Source organism: Eumetopias jubatus, unplaced genomic scaffold (assembly GCF_037043125.1).
Source record: "Eumetopias jubatus isolate StellerSeaLion01/CBP00866 unplaced genomic scaffold, mEumJub1_p1.0 scaffold_12, whole genome shotgun sequence".
NCBI lineage: Eukaryota > Metazoa > Chordata > Mammalia > Carnivora > Otariidae > Eumetopias > Eumetopias jubatus.
In genome coordinates, this window is record NW_028274818.1 from 52,940,904 (window position 1) to 52,958,178 (window position 17,275).

The 17,275-nt window shown below is 38.6% G+C and overlaps 1 protein-coding gene and 1 pseudogene across 4 annotated transcripts in view; both read left to right on the forward strand.

The window, feature by feature from the left end:
* RC3H1 (ring finger and CCCH-type domains 1) overlaps positions 1–7,929 on the forward strand; it is a 77,149-nt gene extending 69,220 nt beyond the window's left edge. For all 4 annotated transcript variants that reach the window (XM_028122951.2, XM_028122954.2, XM_028122955.2 and 1 more), the window contains exon 20: positions 321–7,929. In XM_028122951.2, coding sequence (XP_027978752.1) covers positions 321–471 — 151 coding nt within the window. In that variant the 3' untranslated portion in view covers positions 472–7,929. The remainder of the gene's footprint in view (positions 1–320) is intronic.
* Positions 7,930–15,220: 7,291 nt separating this feature from the next.
* Positions 15,221–15,695, forward strand: LOC114223966 (large ribosomal subunit protein eL21 pseudogene; annotated as a pseudogene).
* Positions 15,696–17,275: the final 1,580 nt, after the last annotated feature.

A 17,275-nucleotide genomic window follows, 5' to 3' on the forward strand; every position in this document is an offset into this window, starting at 1 on the left:
AAGTATTTAAAATTATGGGTCTTACCATCTCTGTGGAAACTCTCAGTTCTGCCCTTGTAGTGTGAAAGGAGCCATAGGCAATACATAAACAAATGGGCAAGCTGTGTTTCAGTAAAACTATACTTACAAAAACAGGCACTGCTTAGCCTTAGTTTGCCAACCCCTGTGCTTAAAGCATGGACATCGAGCTGTAAATTAAAGTTTAAAAGCTACTTGCATATTTTTCCATACTCACAAAAGAAGCCCTATTGATTTTATTCTACAAATCATTTTTCTCTCTCTCTTATTTAAAATTCCAACTTTTTTTTAAATGTTAACAGTGATGTACCAAATGGCTCAGCGTTGACACAAGAAAATATCAGCCTCCTGTCAAACAAGACCAGCTCTCTGAACCTGTCAGAGGACCCCGAGGGAGGAGGTGACAACAATGACTCCCAGAGAGCGGGAGTCACACCCACTTCTGCTCCCTAAATTATGAAGAGTCCAACTTTTATCTTTTGCTCCTGATCAATTTGTGGGGCATAGGGGTAGGAGAACAGATAACTTCTAAACTTTTTCTCTGAGAGTGGTCAGAGAAATCCAGGAAAAGTACCGGAGGCAATGTGCACAAACACCACTACTAAAAACAAACCCTGCACATAGTTCACATTAATGCATTTTTTAATTTAAAAAAAAGGAAAAAGAAAAAGAAAATTAGCAGTATCTGCAAGCAATTCAGATTAAATTTGTTTTTGTTCTGTGAATGAACTTTATTTTAATAACTTTGGACGCCTTGGATCCAGGGCTTTAAAAAAAAAAGAAGATATTATATATACACTCTGTTTGATTAATTGTATGATCTTAATGAAGTAGGTTTTTCTTGTATTTTGGTATTATTACATACCCAGTGTATAATTCCTTTCCCCCAATCCTTTCCAACTTTCACAAACCCCATAAATTAAAACAGATAGAAAGCACCACACTGTCTTGAGAATTATGTGGTGCTTGAGAAACAAAAAGACAGTAGTAGACTAGTTATTAGAAAATGTGCAGCAAACCAGCTTTTCTAAGAGCTATTACTTGAAAGTCATAATTTTCTTTCCCTTTCTGGTAACTGGCTTCATGTGTATGTTTTTCATATAGCACTAAAACTTTTTGTTGTTCAGGAGGGATTTGTTTCTTGTTTTTGTTTTTATTTCAGCTTTTTCAGAGAGATAATTACCAATTAATTTTTGAAGTCCTCATTTCCATATTATGGATCCATTTCATTCTCTTAATGTAATCAGAAAGCGAGACCAATACTGTAGGCTGTTTGATTAGATATTTAAATGGAGATTATTTTAAGAATGAACTGTAATTTATTAGTACTGAAAATACGTGGTTGGTATATTACCTGTATTGAGCTGATGGTTGGAAATTTGGAGCTGTGCTTTTTCAAATTAAACTTGCTAAAATCATAAAATGTATTAAAAAAAACACAGGAAAATCAACCATGTTTTAAAACTGCAACACTTGAAGTGAAAATGAACAGTCATATTATTTCAGTGGATGTTTTTGTTTTGTTGTACTGTCAAAACCCAAAAGTATAAAATAAAATGAAAGCCCCTGGCTTTCAAATAGATTTGGCAAATACAGACTGCCCAGATCTTAAGGATACTTTATGAATTGACTAGTTGTTGTTCAGAATCATTGGCACCAGTAGGTAGTAAGTACCTAAAAGTCAGTTTTCATAGACTTGACTTTACAATAGTGAAGAGATGCTTCATGAAAATGTTGAAAAGAATAAGGAATTTTTTTAAATTTATTTCTGCTGCACATATTCTGATGCCATGTGTCTATACTGAACTAAGACCTTATAAAACGTTTTTGTGGGATTATTTGATATAGTCACCTTCCCATCCCTCTGTTTGCCTGATTTTTAAGAAATTTCCCTTTCTGGATTATACTACTAAAACAGAAAGCACTGGTTATGTAATAAGTTACTGCATTGCTTTGGTTGGGTAAAAGCAAGAGTTTGTATTTTTCTTGTTTCTTATTTTTCTTAACCCTTAACTCCTGCTGAGGTCATAACAACCTCAGTGTAAGCTCTGTGTCCATCGTACTGTTAACTGAAACAAATGGGGGGAGGGGGGAGGGAAATACAGTCCTGCCATTGCCTACCAGTAGGAGAGTCCAAACAGAACACTCTTTTGAGTAGCGATTATTTAATTTGCCCAGTCAAGGCACCATGTTTATATACTATTTCACATTGAATTTGATTATGCCCTACAGACCTGGCTGGTCAAGGATTTGATATACACATATTGGCTTGGGATTCGAGCTTTCTTTTTTATTTAAATAAAAATTTATATATATTATATATATATACATATATACATAGCTATATCTGTATATATATTGGATATGTTTTAAGGATTTTTTCGCATGAGCGCAGCTGTTGCGATAAAATGACTGATTGGGAGGTAGAAGCAATGAATGAAGATGAGGCATTTTTTCAGTTGATACCATATTTTCCTTTCTTAAAAATACACACTTGCTTTTTTTGCTTTTTTGTTTGTTTTCTTTTTTCCTTAAAACCCTCTTATATGTAAGTGCTTATTGTTTTTTGGGAGAAGGAGAGAAACTTGGTATGTCTGACAGAGTCCCAAGATTTTTTATTTTTTTGTATAACTATAAAAGGCAACATTCTTGGCCTCCAACCTTCTGTAGGCAGATTTGGGCAGATCTTATTTCTCCTTTGGACATATTAGATAATTCCTAAATTTTAGAAGCAGTTGGTTCAATTTGGAACTCAGAATGATTCTGGTATTAGAAGGGAATTTATGGGTATTTTGTTGAAGTTCAGAATAAAAGTAAAATTCTATTTTGGATATCCATTGAAACATCTGATAAGTCAACTTCTGTTATTCTTGTTTTTATATCCTCCAGATACACTCCTTGCTTTCACCATTTTGATTTTGTAAGCTAGGCAGGAATAGATGTTAACTCATATAGTATTCCTATTCTGAATAAAACCAGAAAAACCACTGTTTTGAATTGACTTAAAATAATCCCTTTCACTTTTTAAGTTAATTTCATTGGGGATCGGGGTGGGGACAGATCTCTTACATTGTAGCCTTAATTCTAGCTGTACCTCTGTAAGGCCCCACACACTCTAGAGGAACTCTGGTTGGGTAGAAAGGCAGAAGAATGATATCCTATCCCATTGTGCCTATAACTTACCTATTTTAAATTAGTCATTCTGCCTTTCTCATGGAAATTCTTATAACTTTCCTAGTAGACATAAGCAGTTTTAGGAATTAAAACCTCCAAAGTTTGGATTTCTTTCCCCCCTTTTCTCTGTGATACACTTTGTGAAATGATGAAACAATAAGGGTAAGTGACCTTTTTGGGCAAAACTGCTTGACTCTTTTTTTTTTTTTAACTGCTTGACTATTCAGCAGCTTTTTTTGGTCAAAACCTGTGAAAGGCATTGATTTTTTTTTTTTTGGCTTTTAAAATGTATGCCTTTAGAGACTTAACAGTTAAGAGATGAAATCAGTCAGATAGGAAATAACAGTTTTTATGCTTTCTACTTAGTAAGTAAAATACTAATTTCTTCTGGAGATGACTTTATTTGCTTTTCACTGAATTCAGAAGCAAGACTGACATCACAGATGAACATGAGCAATTCTGAGAGGGTTAAGGTAGGAGTATAATAAGCATTATGTTCACTCTTGTTTAGATAACAAAACCAGAATCTTATTATAGTTAGGAATATAAAAGTACTTTGACTTACTTTTTCCAAGGTATCTCTGGAAAGGAGTAGAAGAACTGAGAATAAGATATCTACACGCAGTTTCCTAACATACATGGTTCTTTTGCCTTATAGATACTGTCACAAGATAAGTCCAATAGCTATCCTGTCTTGGGTGATTTACAGAAGCTAAAGTGACCAAAGATCCATTCCTTTTTACTTTTGTAATCAAAAGAACAGTTAGTTATAGCATAGGTTTCTAGTAATAGTATTCACGTGATAAGACACTTATTTCTAATGCCAGCTACAAATATCCAAATACTCAGAATATATAAAAAATTATTTGGTATTGCATTAATGTGGCTGATTCCCTTCTCTCATCTTATTTCCCTTCCCTTCTCCTAGACTTTCCTGTGTATTTATTCTTTTGCCTAAAAGACATAAAGTTGGTATGATTCTTATTTGTTACCATGAATATGTAACTCCATCAGACTTTCCATAGGTCTTCAGGGTTAAAGCTCAAAGTTTTTTTTCTTGGCCCTTTTCTATCTTGCAAATTCCCCTTGACTTACCTACTGCCCTCCCCAATCTGCAACAGTGACAGTTTGCTGCCTCAAAACAGAGCATTCAAATGAATTCGCTTAGCCAATAACTTCTGTGAAGTTGCCTTTTCTAATGGTGTTATTACTCAGTGATGCACAAATGTGGTATTTGCCCTACTGGTAGGCAAACAAAGGTCTGGTTAAGAATGGTAACCTGCTGTTTTCTTTAAAGGAGAGCCAAAGACTTGTGCTTTACTCTGTTTTGGTTTTGGGGGAAATAGCCATTTTGATTGTGAAACCTTTTAGTATTTGTGAGTTGATTGTATTGTGTAAGTAGATTTATCTGAGGTTAACTGTTAACAGTAGCTGGCCTTATAAAATGTAAAAGTAATGAAAATTCACCAGTTTCTCTAAACCAGTGAATGTCATCTTTTACAACATTGTGTGTAAGCAGTACCCCCGTTTTTTAAGATTATCTTGTCAATGATAGCATCTTGTGTGTTTTGGTTTTTAACTTGTGTCGGAAGGACAATCTATATCACTATGGTCAAGCTATGAGACTGGGTAAAAGAATTCATGAGCATGTGACTGGTGAGAAATAAACTATAGTCACTGCATGTAAGATTATATTCAGATTTGGAGAAAAACAGATTCTTTTCACTAAAAAGTATTTGATTGATTTTAAATACACATGGTGATGGGTGGAGGTCTTACCATCTTTTTTCCACTTTGTTTTTGCTCATTTTAAAGAATTGAGTAAAGGTTTTATAATATAAAATCTACCTGTAAAAAGCACCTGTAATGATACATATTTTATTAAAAGGAAAGACCCAGTTACTTTTGAGGAAAAATTAATAACCTGCCTGGAAATTAACTGCAGCGTTTACTTAGATTTGTCCCCTAAAAGAGCCTGATTGTGTTTATTTTTTAGTTGGTGATACCTGGTGATAGTGTTGCAAGATGATCTCTTCCCTGAAAAATCAGCCTGTCCTTTTAGAAAAAAAATAGAGCAATTAAACTAAAGCAGATTTCACTTTCAACATTAGGAACTGAACAAGCAAACAATTTACTGCTGTCATCATTTTACTCATTTTGCTGGTCCTCATTCATACCTTTCTGCCTTGGACAGCTATGACTTTTATATTTATTTGTTGCTTCAGCTCAGCTTTATGAAATTTTCCTGCTGAAAGGACTTATTGGGAGTTGTAGGTGGATTGCAGTTAATATTTTATTAAATTCTTAATTCAACTTTTCTGAGCCATTTGAAAAAGAAAGCTGTTTTTGTCAAAAGGTACTGTTAATTATAGTAAATACCAACTTAAGATTTGGTTTTTAGGGTTTTATTGCTTTGACTGGTAAAGATGTTTTCATATATAACAGATTCTAATTGATAAGTAATACTACTATGATGTTAATAAATAATAGGACACTGCCGCCACCAGGAAAAAGTAACACCTTTTAATAATAAATGTGTTCCCAATAGGTGGGTTTTCAATACTGCACTGAACAAAGTGGGAAGAGCCCTTTGAAATCCTATTGTGATAAAGGGACTTAACCTCACCACTGGAATCCTTGTTTTCAGAGCCTCTGAATTTTCAGCCAAACACTGAATTTACTTTAAATTTTATTCCTGAACAGAACATCCCTAGAGTAATAACCTTTATTTTCACAAGAAAATAAGGCACAATAACCCAAGAGAGAGAAGTTAAGCCTCAAGATAATATTGTGTCCAAAAGTGTGTATTTAGGAAAGTCAAATCCTGTGGAATTAGTATATTATATACTAGATAAGGTGACTTATTTTCTTGTACTGCGGTCTCTCTGTTTCTGGTTGTTTTTGTTTTGTTTTGTTGTTTTTAACTCTTGAGTAGACAGAGCTCACAAGTCTTTGGCATCCATTTTAGGTTGTACACTTAGAGTCATCTTGTAACTGGAAACTGTCAGACAGCCCCTACCCCCCACCCCAGCCAGTGCATAAAAGGGTCAAGAAAAGGATAGAAAGAAACTACTGGATAATTGGTTGCCTACTTGTTGTTGGGTTTTGGTTTGGGGGTGTGGGGGTGGGTTGCCTGTTTTTTTTTTTTTTTAAATCACCATTTATAGTGTAATCATTGATTGGCTGCCATTCTTACCATAATATCTAAACAACTCTGTAAAATATTCCTCTGATTTAAAGGTATTTTAAGCTTTTGTTTATCATTTTTACATCCTCTGTTCAACGAAGGCACTGTCCTGAGAGCTACTTTTTCCAGGTGTATTGTTGCCCACATCTTCATTACCACACCCCACATCCCAGCCCCCTTCATCCTTTCTCTTCTCACCTTCTGGAAATGAAAGGAACTTGAGGGGGATTTTTTTTTTTTCCCATTTTATTCACTGATCCAGAGGCCTTGTTGTCTTACTTTATGATGTTACTATAACTTTTTGGAACAAGAGCAATGGAAAAAGTAAATTAAGATGATGAACAAAATCTTTTACCCACTGAAGCATTTTCCAGTTGTGAGATTCCTCTTTGTGTGTGGTCTCTTCCCTTGTTACCCCTGCTACCCTTTTCCCCTGACTATGGTCAATTTGGTCTTTAGGCTTATACCAGTCTCCCCGAGACATTCTGCAGTCATTATCACCTTTTTGGGTGGATTTTATTTTGTTTTATTTTGGGTTTTTTTGTTTTTTGTTTTTTTAAAAAAAACTTTTTAACATTGATGCATATTTGCTTGGGATAGAGCTTGTGTAATTTACCAATCGTATTGATTGTATGTGATTGTGCCCTGCAGAGGTATATTTAACAAGACAAAAATAATTTAGGTTAATAAAGGAGCCCATGAGATTTGAGTCAGGTTATAAATTACTTCATGAAATCACTTAGTTTTGGATAGTGAGAATTTATATCTCCTATTCTTACAAATCAGTGCTAGATAAAATACCATTTTTAAAAAGTTCTCTTGCATTCCTATTTTTTTCCTTGCCTCAGCTCCCTGTTTTTTCTTGCCTGTCTCCACCCACCTGTTCAGAAATAAAAATATTGAGTCTTAAATGACAGCTGATTTTTAAATTGCTAAAGTTTGTGAAATTATACTTTTTCCAAGTGTTTTCAACTTTTTTTTTTTAAATGAAGACAAATGGGTTGAAATTTCACAAGCTGTGAATAATTCTTTAGATTCTGGCAAACTGTGAAATCTTACTTGAAGACTTTATCTCTTGAAAGTTCTTTTGGAATAGGAAAAAGAACCCTGTTTGAAATGGACCATTTTCTTCTTTTTTTAATGTGTTTGTATATCCAATTTTTAAACAGCCTTCAAAACAAGTGAGGTGGAAATAGTAATAGGAAGATGTTTAGGGCAGCAGAATTCTGGGTCTGAATAAGTACATGTTATACTTGTCAGGTTTTTAAAAGGATTAACGCCATCTTTTTCAATTTTGTATTATTTGTGTGCATGTTGTTTATATCAAAGATGCCACATTTTGTTAAAATCCTATTTCCTTTCTTTATTACCTTGGAAACTGACTCAGCCTCATGTTGCTCCTAACTAGTGTTTAAAGCTCCCAAGAGTTGCAGATAAAAGGGTTATTTTAACAAGTAGAAGGAGGTGATTCACCTTTTGGTTTGTAAATATCTGGTCTTTATCTGCTTTCTGTCAGCATTTATATTAAATGATAAATTAATGAGGAGAAACGTGTAGTCTTTTTTTATAAATGAATGTGTGCCATTTTACTCTAACCTTGGGATTATTACACCTTTCCTTTTTTTAGTGTGAAAAATAGAGAGTTAGATACTTATGCACAAGTAGACACATACTTGCAGTAGCCAATTTTGTAGAGATATCATAGGAATTACTCCAACTTTAAATACACTACAGTCCAAATTCCTTCATATGTTCTACAGCAATTGCACAGTAAAGGTAGTGGTTCTGAGATCCTACGGTCTGTTCAGTGAGACTCCATGGCAAACATCCAGAGTTCTGGTTCTTACGGCTTCTCTTAAATCAGGACCTTCTTTATGTTTAAGCAACATGGACTTCCTGGGTACCTATTTTTTGTCTTTCCATTCTTACTGACTGCTCATTGTCCTGAAATCTCCACCCATTAGTCATTCCTTGTAGTTAGAGGGTAAGTGTAGGTTGATTTTTCTCTTAGAGACTGGTATAAAATATGCCTTAGTCAGCAGTTCAGTGGCATGAAGAAGAAAAAGGGGGAGAGGGAGGGACTACTCTAGATTCAGAAGAAAGTTAAGAGAAAAAATAAAACCAAATGCAACATGTGGAGTTTATTTGGATCCTGATTCCAGTGAATCAAATGTGCAAAGACATTTTTGAAATAATTAGGGAAATTGGGTACTAGGTAAGACCAAGGAATACCTTTTTGTTCAGTGTGATAATAGCAACATACATAAACATACAGTTTACATAAGTAAATGTCTATTTTTAAGAGACATAGAGCTGACAATGACTGGCATTTCCTTTATTTTTACAGAAAAGTAATGCACATAAACTGAAGGTTATTTTTACCTCCTACCAACAATTAGCAATTAGGTGTCTTTGGTACCCTACCTGACCTCAAGGGAAGGAACCAGAGTAAAAAAAGGTCAGAGGGTCTGAAGGATGGTAACTACTGCAACAACCCTTGAATGTTAGAAAGTCTAGAGTGGGGATTCCAAAACCAGCGTGCCGTCTTTAACACCATCCCAGGCCTACCCTGCTCACAAGCAGTAGGGTATTTTCTGACCTTTACACTCAGACTCACATAGGTTAATGTGAGTTTGTTTTTTGTGTATATTAGCATTTCATTCCCTGTAACCAGCTAATCTGCAATGATCAACTAATAAATCCCCTCCACTTTCCAACATGGTGGCCTATTTAGTTAATGGCTGCCACCCTTATTTGGGACACCTTGCAAATCAAAAGTGAGCTTTCAACTACTCACTGAACACCCACTTTGGTATTTACTGATTTATTGAGTCCTTAATCATATGTACCACACTGTAGAAGATAAAGAGAATACGGTCTTTACCTTCAAGGAGCTTAGGCTCCAGTTGTGGAAATTGACATGAATACAGTTTTAAAATAGGTAACAGGGGCACCTGGGTGGCTCAGTCGGTTGGGTGTCTACCCTCGGCTCAGGACGGGGCCGTGGGGTCCTGGGATCAAGCCCCTCATCGGGCTCCCTGCTGAGCAGGGAGCCTGCTTCTCCCTCTCCCACCCCACTCGTGCTGTCTCGCTATCTCTGTCTCTGTCTCTCAAAATCTTTAAAAAAAAGTCAAAAAAATAGATAACAATCATCAACAAAACAATAGAATTACCAAAAAATTATTCAGCCACAATTGTCTTCAAAAGAGATGAGCCAGGAGCTGTGAGAATGTACACAAAGAAGACTTAACCTTGCTTGGCTGAGCAGCAATGGCTTTCCTGAGGAAGTTGCAGCGAAGGTGGCACTTGAAGAATGGACAGGGTGGCAGGTAACGTTGGAGACGAGACTGCCAGTCAGAGAAAACAGAATATGTTTCTATGAAATACGATTCTTGGGAAAGAAGAATCTCTGTTATAGAAACAGTGATTGACGCAAGAGTAGAGGGAATGAGACCGTGGCAAGAGATGAGGCACAGCTGGACCACAGAGGCCTGCTGATGCTAAAGGATTTGGATTTTATTCCAAAGGAAAGGAAAGGGAATCCAAGGAAAGGTTGCAAGCCGGCAGTGAAGGGATCTGATTGGTGCCTCTTTATTCACATTTACTGGAGAACTTCTGGTGCTCACCTGGTGCTCTTGTTAAAGTGTCATTACTGTTGCAGCCCGTCTGGAGGGGGGCCTGGGATTATCTAACCTGCTCCCAGCTGATGCCCGTCCTGTTTGTCCGAAGGCCACACTTGTGAGTAGTAAAGCAATTTGAGAAACAGAAAGATCCATTTTCTGCCATCAGACTTTTGTGAATTGAATGAGATGTAAGACACAATTAGCATTACCTGGAGACTACTTCAAGGAAAATGCATAGACCTGGGGAAGCAAGGTGATTCAGGGAGGTTTTTACTTCTGAAGAGTTGATTCATAAAGGTATGAAAGGGTTTATAAGATGATCAGGGTGGAGAATAGACACTCCAAGCCTAGGAGCGCATACATAGTCATGAAAGAATGTGGCCTTGTAATGAACTTGAAGGAGTTGGGGATAGCTAGAAAAGTTTGGAGGCCGGGCCTTGGAAAGCTTTGTGTACAGTTCTGAGTTTAAATTTTATCTTTTAGCCGTTAAAATCAGTAAAGATTTTAAGCCAGAGTGAGATGTGATTATCGTAATTTGCAGTAGAATAGGGTCTGAGGCGGAAAACCCAGTTATGAGTCTGTTGCAGTAGACTTCCAAGCAATAATGAGGGCTGGCCAGCAGCATAGTGGGAATGAAGAGGAGGGAAGAACGTCCAAGATCGTGTGTAGTGGAGCCACCACTTGACAACAAACAGTACAAGCATGATTGGCATTACTAACGGTGCCACCAAAGTCAGCTGCTTCTCATGGTTCCCTTCACCAAGCCCTAGGTCTGTTCCTAAATCATCAGGTTAAAGGGAAAAAATGACCTTTGCAATATCGAAGCTCTTGAAAATACTGTTTCAAGGAAAACCTACAGTCGCCTCAGCTTATCTTCTTAATCCTCTCAAGTCTAAAAAGTTCAGGCTATTACGATCTAAATTACGGGGCCCTCTGATTTTCCTCGGTCCCTAAGCCGGTCCTCGTCTAACTGGTTGGGCCTTTTGTTATCCTGGCAAGCTAGGGAAATGGACCCAACCTAGGAATCCTGGACCTCGGGCAAGACCCAGGCTGCCTCTGCAGAGTGGGCCGGCCCATTTCTCTCACTGAGCAGCTTGAGGGTTTTGCCTTCAGCACCATTCCCTGCTTAGCTGAACTGCGGTAAGCGAACAAAATGTGATAACTGAAGCTCATTTCTGTTCAAAGTTGGAACAACCTATTCCCAAGGAGCGTCTGTTGGTTTTCAGCACTGACCATCTGGAAAGGGTCCGAAACCAACCCTGTGTCCTGATGGGATAAAAGCTACCAGGCCACATTCATTCCTAGATCCTCCTTTCCACCTCCCCCCTCAAATGGATTTGGACAGATTAGCTAAAGCAGCCCTACCTTGGCAGCGGTGGGTGAGAGACACCAGTCACGTGGTTAATCCGTACTCACCCTCGGCCTTGGCTTCACTAGTTGTTTCCTGTTGCTTCTGGGTTTGTCCAAGTCATCCCCTCTTTCTCCAGATAACTCTCCCCCCGTGCCTCTGCCTCTGCTGTCTTCTCCCCTTCTTGATGTCTCTTTCACCACCTACAGCTTCCTGGACTAAAGTAGGAAAACAAGCTTTTACTCCATGCAACGTTCTCCTGCTCAACCTCCCGAGAATACCCTCGTCCAGTACTTCTGTTCATACAAGGTGTCAGTCCCTCTGGACAAGTAAGCATTTTTAATACTCTCAACTTTCCATTTAGGAGGAATTTAAAGTATTTTTCTGTTAACAAGTCGGCAAAACTACTCCGAAGCTGGGTTTCTTCAAACACAAATATTTATTGAGTACCTGGTACGTGGAAAGCCCAGTGGCATGTGCACTGGGCATGTTCAATAAATATTTGTGGCTTTGATTTGGTGTCCCTGAAACTAAAAGCTGGACTTTCTAACCTGTGTGAGAATTTGAACAAATTCCAGTGAGATACTTTGAGAATCTTACTTAAAAGCTGCCAAGTAATAATGAGGGATTATTTTGATAAACTTTATTTCACCTCAATTAAAATAACGTAACTACCTGGTAAACTAGAAGCCCGGGAGAGCTGGAGATGGCTCTGGTTTTTTGCCAGATACCTTGCCAAATTTCCACGAAGAGTTAAGCTTTGAGTTACTCAGTAACCAGCAGCAGGAGCTCAGCTCTACTGTTTGTATTCTGCCAAGGTCTTCTTCTTGGTGCCAAAGAAAAGAATGGAACAGCCCAGGACATGAGGGAATGAACAGTAAGGATCAGCTGAATTACCTGCTCAGGAGCTGCTACTGAGACTAAAGGCCGAGTAGGGAAAGAGGAAGTTTTTAACTTTATTACTCAACTTGAAGGAAATATTTTTTAAAAGAGAAGGTGGGGTGCCTGGGTGGCTCAGTCTGGTTAAGCATCTGACTTGGTTTCAGCTCAGCTCTTGATCTCGAGTTCCTGGGGTCGAGCCCCACGTCAGACTCCACACCCTGCGGGGAGTCTGCTTCTCTCCCTCTCCCTCCACGCCCCCCCCCCATTTGCGTGCACACCTTCTCTCTCTCTCTCAAATAAATTTTAAACCAATAAATAATTAAAAAAAGAGGTGGCTGAATGCTATATTCTTTCCTCTCTGTGGCCCCTCAAACCTACCCCTAACAGCAGAGCACAGAGGACCCCTGTTTCCTTCCAACCTTGTTTCCACTCAGAGAAAAATAGAGTCTGCCCCCAATTCCAGAAATGGTCAGACGTTACCGTGAAAAATTTGATTTAAATATACTTTTATGTATTTAAATATAGACCATTGTTAAAACACTATAGAATATTGTGGATGAGTGGGTTGGAGGCGGGAGGGGAGACCCAGATTAGCTTGCCCAGCATATAAACTCTTTTTCCCTTTCCTCATCAAACCAGTCTGAGATGAACTAAGAGGAAAGGGATTTGGGATCATGAAAAGCTAGACAGTGCAAAGGCAAGGGGGTCTGTATGAGACCCAGAGACTAGACTGGTATTAAAGACTCCCAAAGACCAACTGAAAATCTCATTTGGAGTGTGCATCAGAGACGAATGCTTTCTAATAAACTATGTGTAACCAAAAAATGTGGCAGTCCTTGGGTTCATTTCTGGGCCCTGGGGCCCTGGATTTGGAGGGAATCTTGGACAAACTTGATGATAGAGTATATCCAGAGGAGAAGAACCAGGTGATGATATAGAAAAGCAAGAAAAACAACCGGACACTGAATTTTAACTTGGAGACAACAATTTCTTCATAGCTATTTTATAGGAGCCCAAAACCTGTGAGACAGGCACAAAGTGTCTGAATCTCAGCTTTGCTAGCTTTGTAATTTGGGGCACATTCCTAACTCTTGTGAATAGCAGTTTTCTCATCTGTAAACTGGGCCTAAGAATACCTAACCTGTATAGCTGACAAAAGAATTATATAAGCTAATGCCTGTCAAGCCCTTAGCATAGATCCTAATATATAGGAAGTGTTCTAAAGTGGCACCTATTATAGCGATCATATTCAAAGATGTAAACAATTTGACCTAAGCTAATGTAAAGTAATGGTTAAATTATAGACCATGAAATATTCTACAGCCATTAGAAATTATTTTGCCAGGCAGAGCATGCCTAAACATCTCTGTTCCACCTGCAGACACAGAACTGGGCTTGTCTCCCTCTCCTTTTCTCCTTTGTTGCTAGCCAGGGGCTCAGCCTGCTTCAGATCCTCTTTGGTGCCACCTTCATCATGCCCTGGTACTTCTTTCTCCCCAAGCCTCAGTGGAATACAACACTGACACCCTTATTGCTCACAAAGTCAAGACCTGTTTGAATAAGTGATACTTGGGCATGTTAAAAAGTAGAACATTAGGGGCACCTGGGTGGCTCAGTCGGTTAAGCGTCTGACCCTTGATTTCCGCTCAGATCATGATCTCAAGGTTGTGAGATAGAGCCCCATGTGGGCTCTGTGCTGGGTGTGGAACCTGCCTAAGATTCACTCTCTCCCTCTCCCTGTGGCCCTCCCCAGCCCCCTGCTTGTGTGCATGCTCTCTCTCTCTCTCTAAAAAAGAAAAAAAATAGAACACTAAATAAGAAGGTACATATTGACAAGTCTTGCTTCCTCTCCTGTCTGTCCACTCCTCACCCCTAACATCTCCACTTTGTGATACAAAAGGTAACATACTAAACACTGATCCGCAGCTTACTTTTTTCCCTATTTAGTTATCCTGGAGATTTTCCATATCATTTCAGAGAAAGGATCCTCATTCTTTTTGACAATGGCATAGTCTTCCAGTGGGAATGTACCTTGATTTATTTAACTAGTCCCTTATAGATGGAAGTTGTTTGTAATCTTTTGCTATTACTATAAATCAGGTTACAATTAGTAATCTCATTGACACACATACAGATATATCTGTGGGATACATTTCTTGAAGTGGGATTTCCAGCTCAAAGGCTAAATTTATTTGCAATTTTTGGTATTGTCAAATTTCCCTTCAAACGGTTACAGCACTCTGCCCTCCCATTAGCAATGGTTAAAAGGGCCTATTTCCTCACAGCCCAGCAAGAGAGTGTGCTAGCTTAGTTAATCTCTTTTAATTCTAATAATTTTTAGTGATAATCCTTTTTAAGGACTCAGATGAGAAATAACTGGGAAAGTACAGTGCTTAAAAAGTCTTGCAAAGGAATCATTGAGGGATGGTAAAATTAGCAGGTGAAAGTTTGATGAAAAACAATGTATTTACATATTCTAAAGGTATCTGCCCACAAGACATTTATTTAATAAAAAAGAGAAAATTGCACATTTTACAGCAGAGGAAAAAAACTTGGCAGACACCATCCTAACCAAGTGATCAAAGTTATTAACGTCACACCAGTAATGGAACAAATTGACATCATGTGTCTCCTGATATGATGCACTGGGAAGGACACGATATTACTTCTGTAGTATGCTTGCCCCCTAAGAAGTATAACTTGAATCTAACCCTGAGGAAGCCTTAGACATACTCAGATTGAGAGACATTCTTCAAAAATAACTGGCTTGGGGGTGCCTGGCCGGCTTAGTCAATGGAGCATGCGACTCTTGATCTCAGGGTTGTGAGTTCAAGCCCCGCATTGGGCATGGAGCCTACTTGGGGAAAAAAAAGATAAAAAATAACTGCCTTATACTCTTAAAAAAATGACAAAAGAGAGCAACTTTTTCAAACCAGAAGACACTAGAGACATGATACCCTTTCAGCTGGATCCACCGTCTTCCAGTAATTTGCCAAAAGGACCAACACAAAGGGAAAGAGGAGAGTCACCTGCTGCAGGTTCTGTAGGCCTTTTAGGAAACATGGGGTTGTTCCTTTGGCCACATACATACAAATCCACAAGAAAGATGATATTGTAGACGTCAAGGTGATGGGCACTGTGCTAAAAGGAATGCCCCGTGAGTATTAACATGACAAAACTGGAAAAGTCAACAGTGTTACCCAGGATGCTGTTGGCATTACTGTAGACAAGTTAAGGGCAAGATTCTTGCCAAGAGAATTAATGTGCATGTTGAGCATATTAAGCATTCTAAGAGCTGAGATAGCTTCGTGAGGCGTGTGAAGGAAAATCATCAGAAAAGCCAGAGAGAGATACTTGGGTTCAACTGAAGCACCAGCCTGCCTCATCCAAAGAAGCACATGTGAGAACCAACTGAAAGGAGCCTGTGCTGATGGAATCCATTCCCTATGAACTCATGGCATGATAGGTGTAGGAAATATGAAAGACCTCTGGACTGTAAACAAAAAGAGAGAGAGAGGGACACATGACAATTAAATGCAATGTGTGATCCTAGAAAAGGAAAAAAAAAGCAGGAGGGGGCACTAAATCAATGTTTCCCAAAGTGTGGTCCAGGAGCCCCAGGAAGTCCCCAGGACTCCTTCATGTATGCATGAAGTTAAACTTTTAATATACCATCTTTAATAATACTTAGATATTATTTAGCAAGATTACAAAGGGATCCTGAGGGCAAAAAATTTGAGAACCGCTGCTATAAAGAACATTAGTGAGACAACTGGCAAACTTAGAATACAATTTCTAGATTTGTTTTTTTTAAAGATTTCATTTATCTTACAGATAGAGCAAGAGAGCACAAGCAGGGGGAAGAGTAGAAGGAGAGGGAGAAGCAGGCTCCCTGCCGAGCAGAGAGCCTGATGCGGGGCTCGATCCCAGGACCCTGGGATCGTGACCTGAGCCGAAGGCAGACGCTTAACCATCTGAGCCACCTAGGCGCCCCCAGTTTCTAGATTTGAATATAGTTCTGTATCGTTGTTGGTTTTCCTTACTTTGATCATTGTATCGTGGACATGTAAGGTCATGTCCTTGTTTTTAGGAACTTCACACTATTTAGGGATAAAGGGATATATCTGCAACTTACTCCCAAATAGTACAGAAAATAATATGTATTACATGAATATATATAATATATGAATTATACCTTTGAGTGTACCACTTTCAAAGAATCTTCAGTCACACAGAAGGAGGCATACTTATCCTGTGAATACTGTTGCAGCAATCCTTATGATACTCTCTTTGGCTATTTAGGAAGAGGAAAATATAAATAAACCTACGCTTTATCTCCATTAGTTTGAATTCATTTAATCTCCCCAATAATTAGAAGTAAAAATAACAATACAGACCAAGAAACAGGATTTGGTTTCTTTGCTTTAAAGAAGTATCTCAAGGGCACCTGGCTGGCTCAGTCCGTAGAGCGTGAGTCTTGATCTCAGGGTTGTGAGTTTAGTGTTGAATGTAGAGATTACTCAAAAATAAAGTCTTGGGGTGCCTGGGTGCCTCAGTCGTTAAAAGCGTCTGCCTTCGGCTCAGGTCATGATCCCGGGGTCCTGGGACTGAGTCCTGCATTGGGCTCCCTGCTCAGGGGGGAATCTGCTTCTCCCTCTCTCTCTGGTGCTCCCCCTGCTTGTGCTCTCTTCTCTTTGTCAAATAAATAAATAAAGTCTTTAAAAATAAATAAATAAATATTTCAGAAGTAGCATGTATGTTTTTTACCTACCCCATACTTTGTCTCCTGATCCCCCAGTGGGATCAATTCCTCCCTTGTGTGTCCTCGTCTGGGTCGTGGACATGCGGGCCCTTAGAAGCCTGAAGGCAGTACCTTGTTTCAGAATACTCTCCCCTCCGACTGGATATTATGGACTCTCTCTCCCAAAAGAGAGCTGTGAAAGAGAGCATATTGCACTGAGCAAGAAAGCTAGAAATTTCTGGACATTCAATTTGGCTAGTTATATTCACCTATTTTCTTTTTTTTTTATTTTTTAAACATTT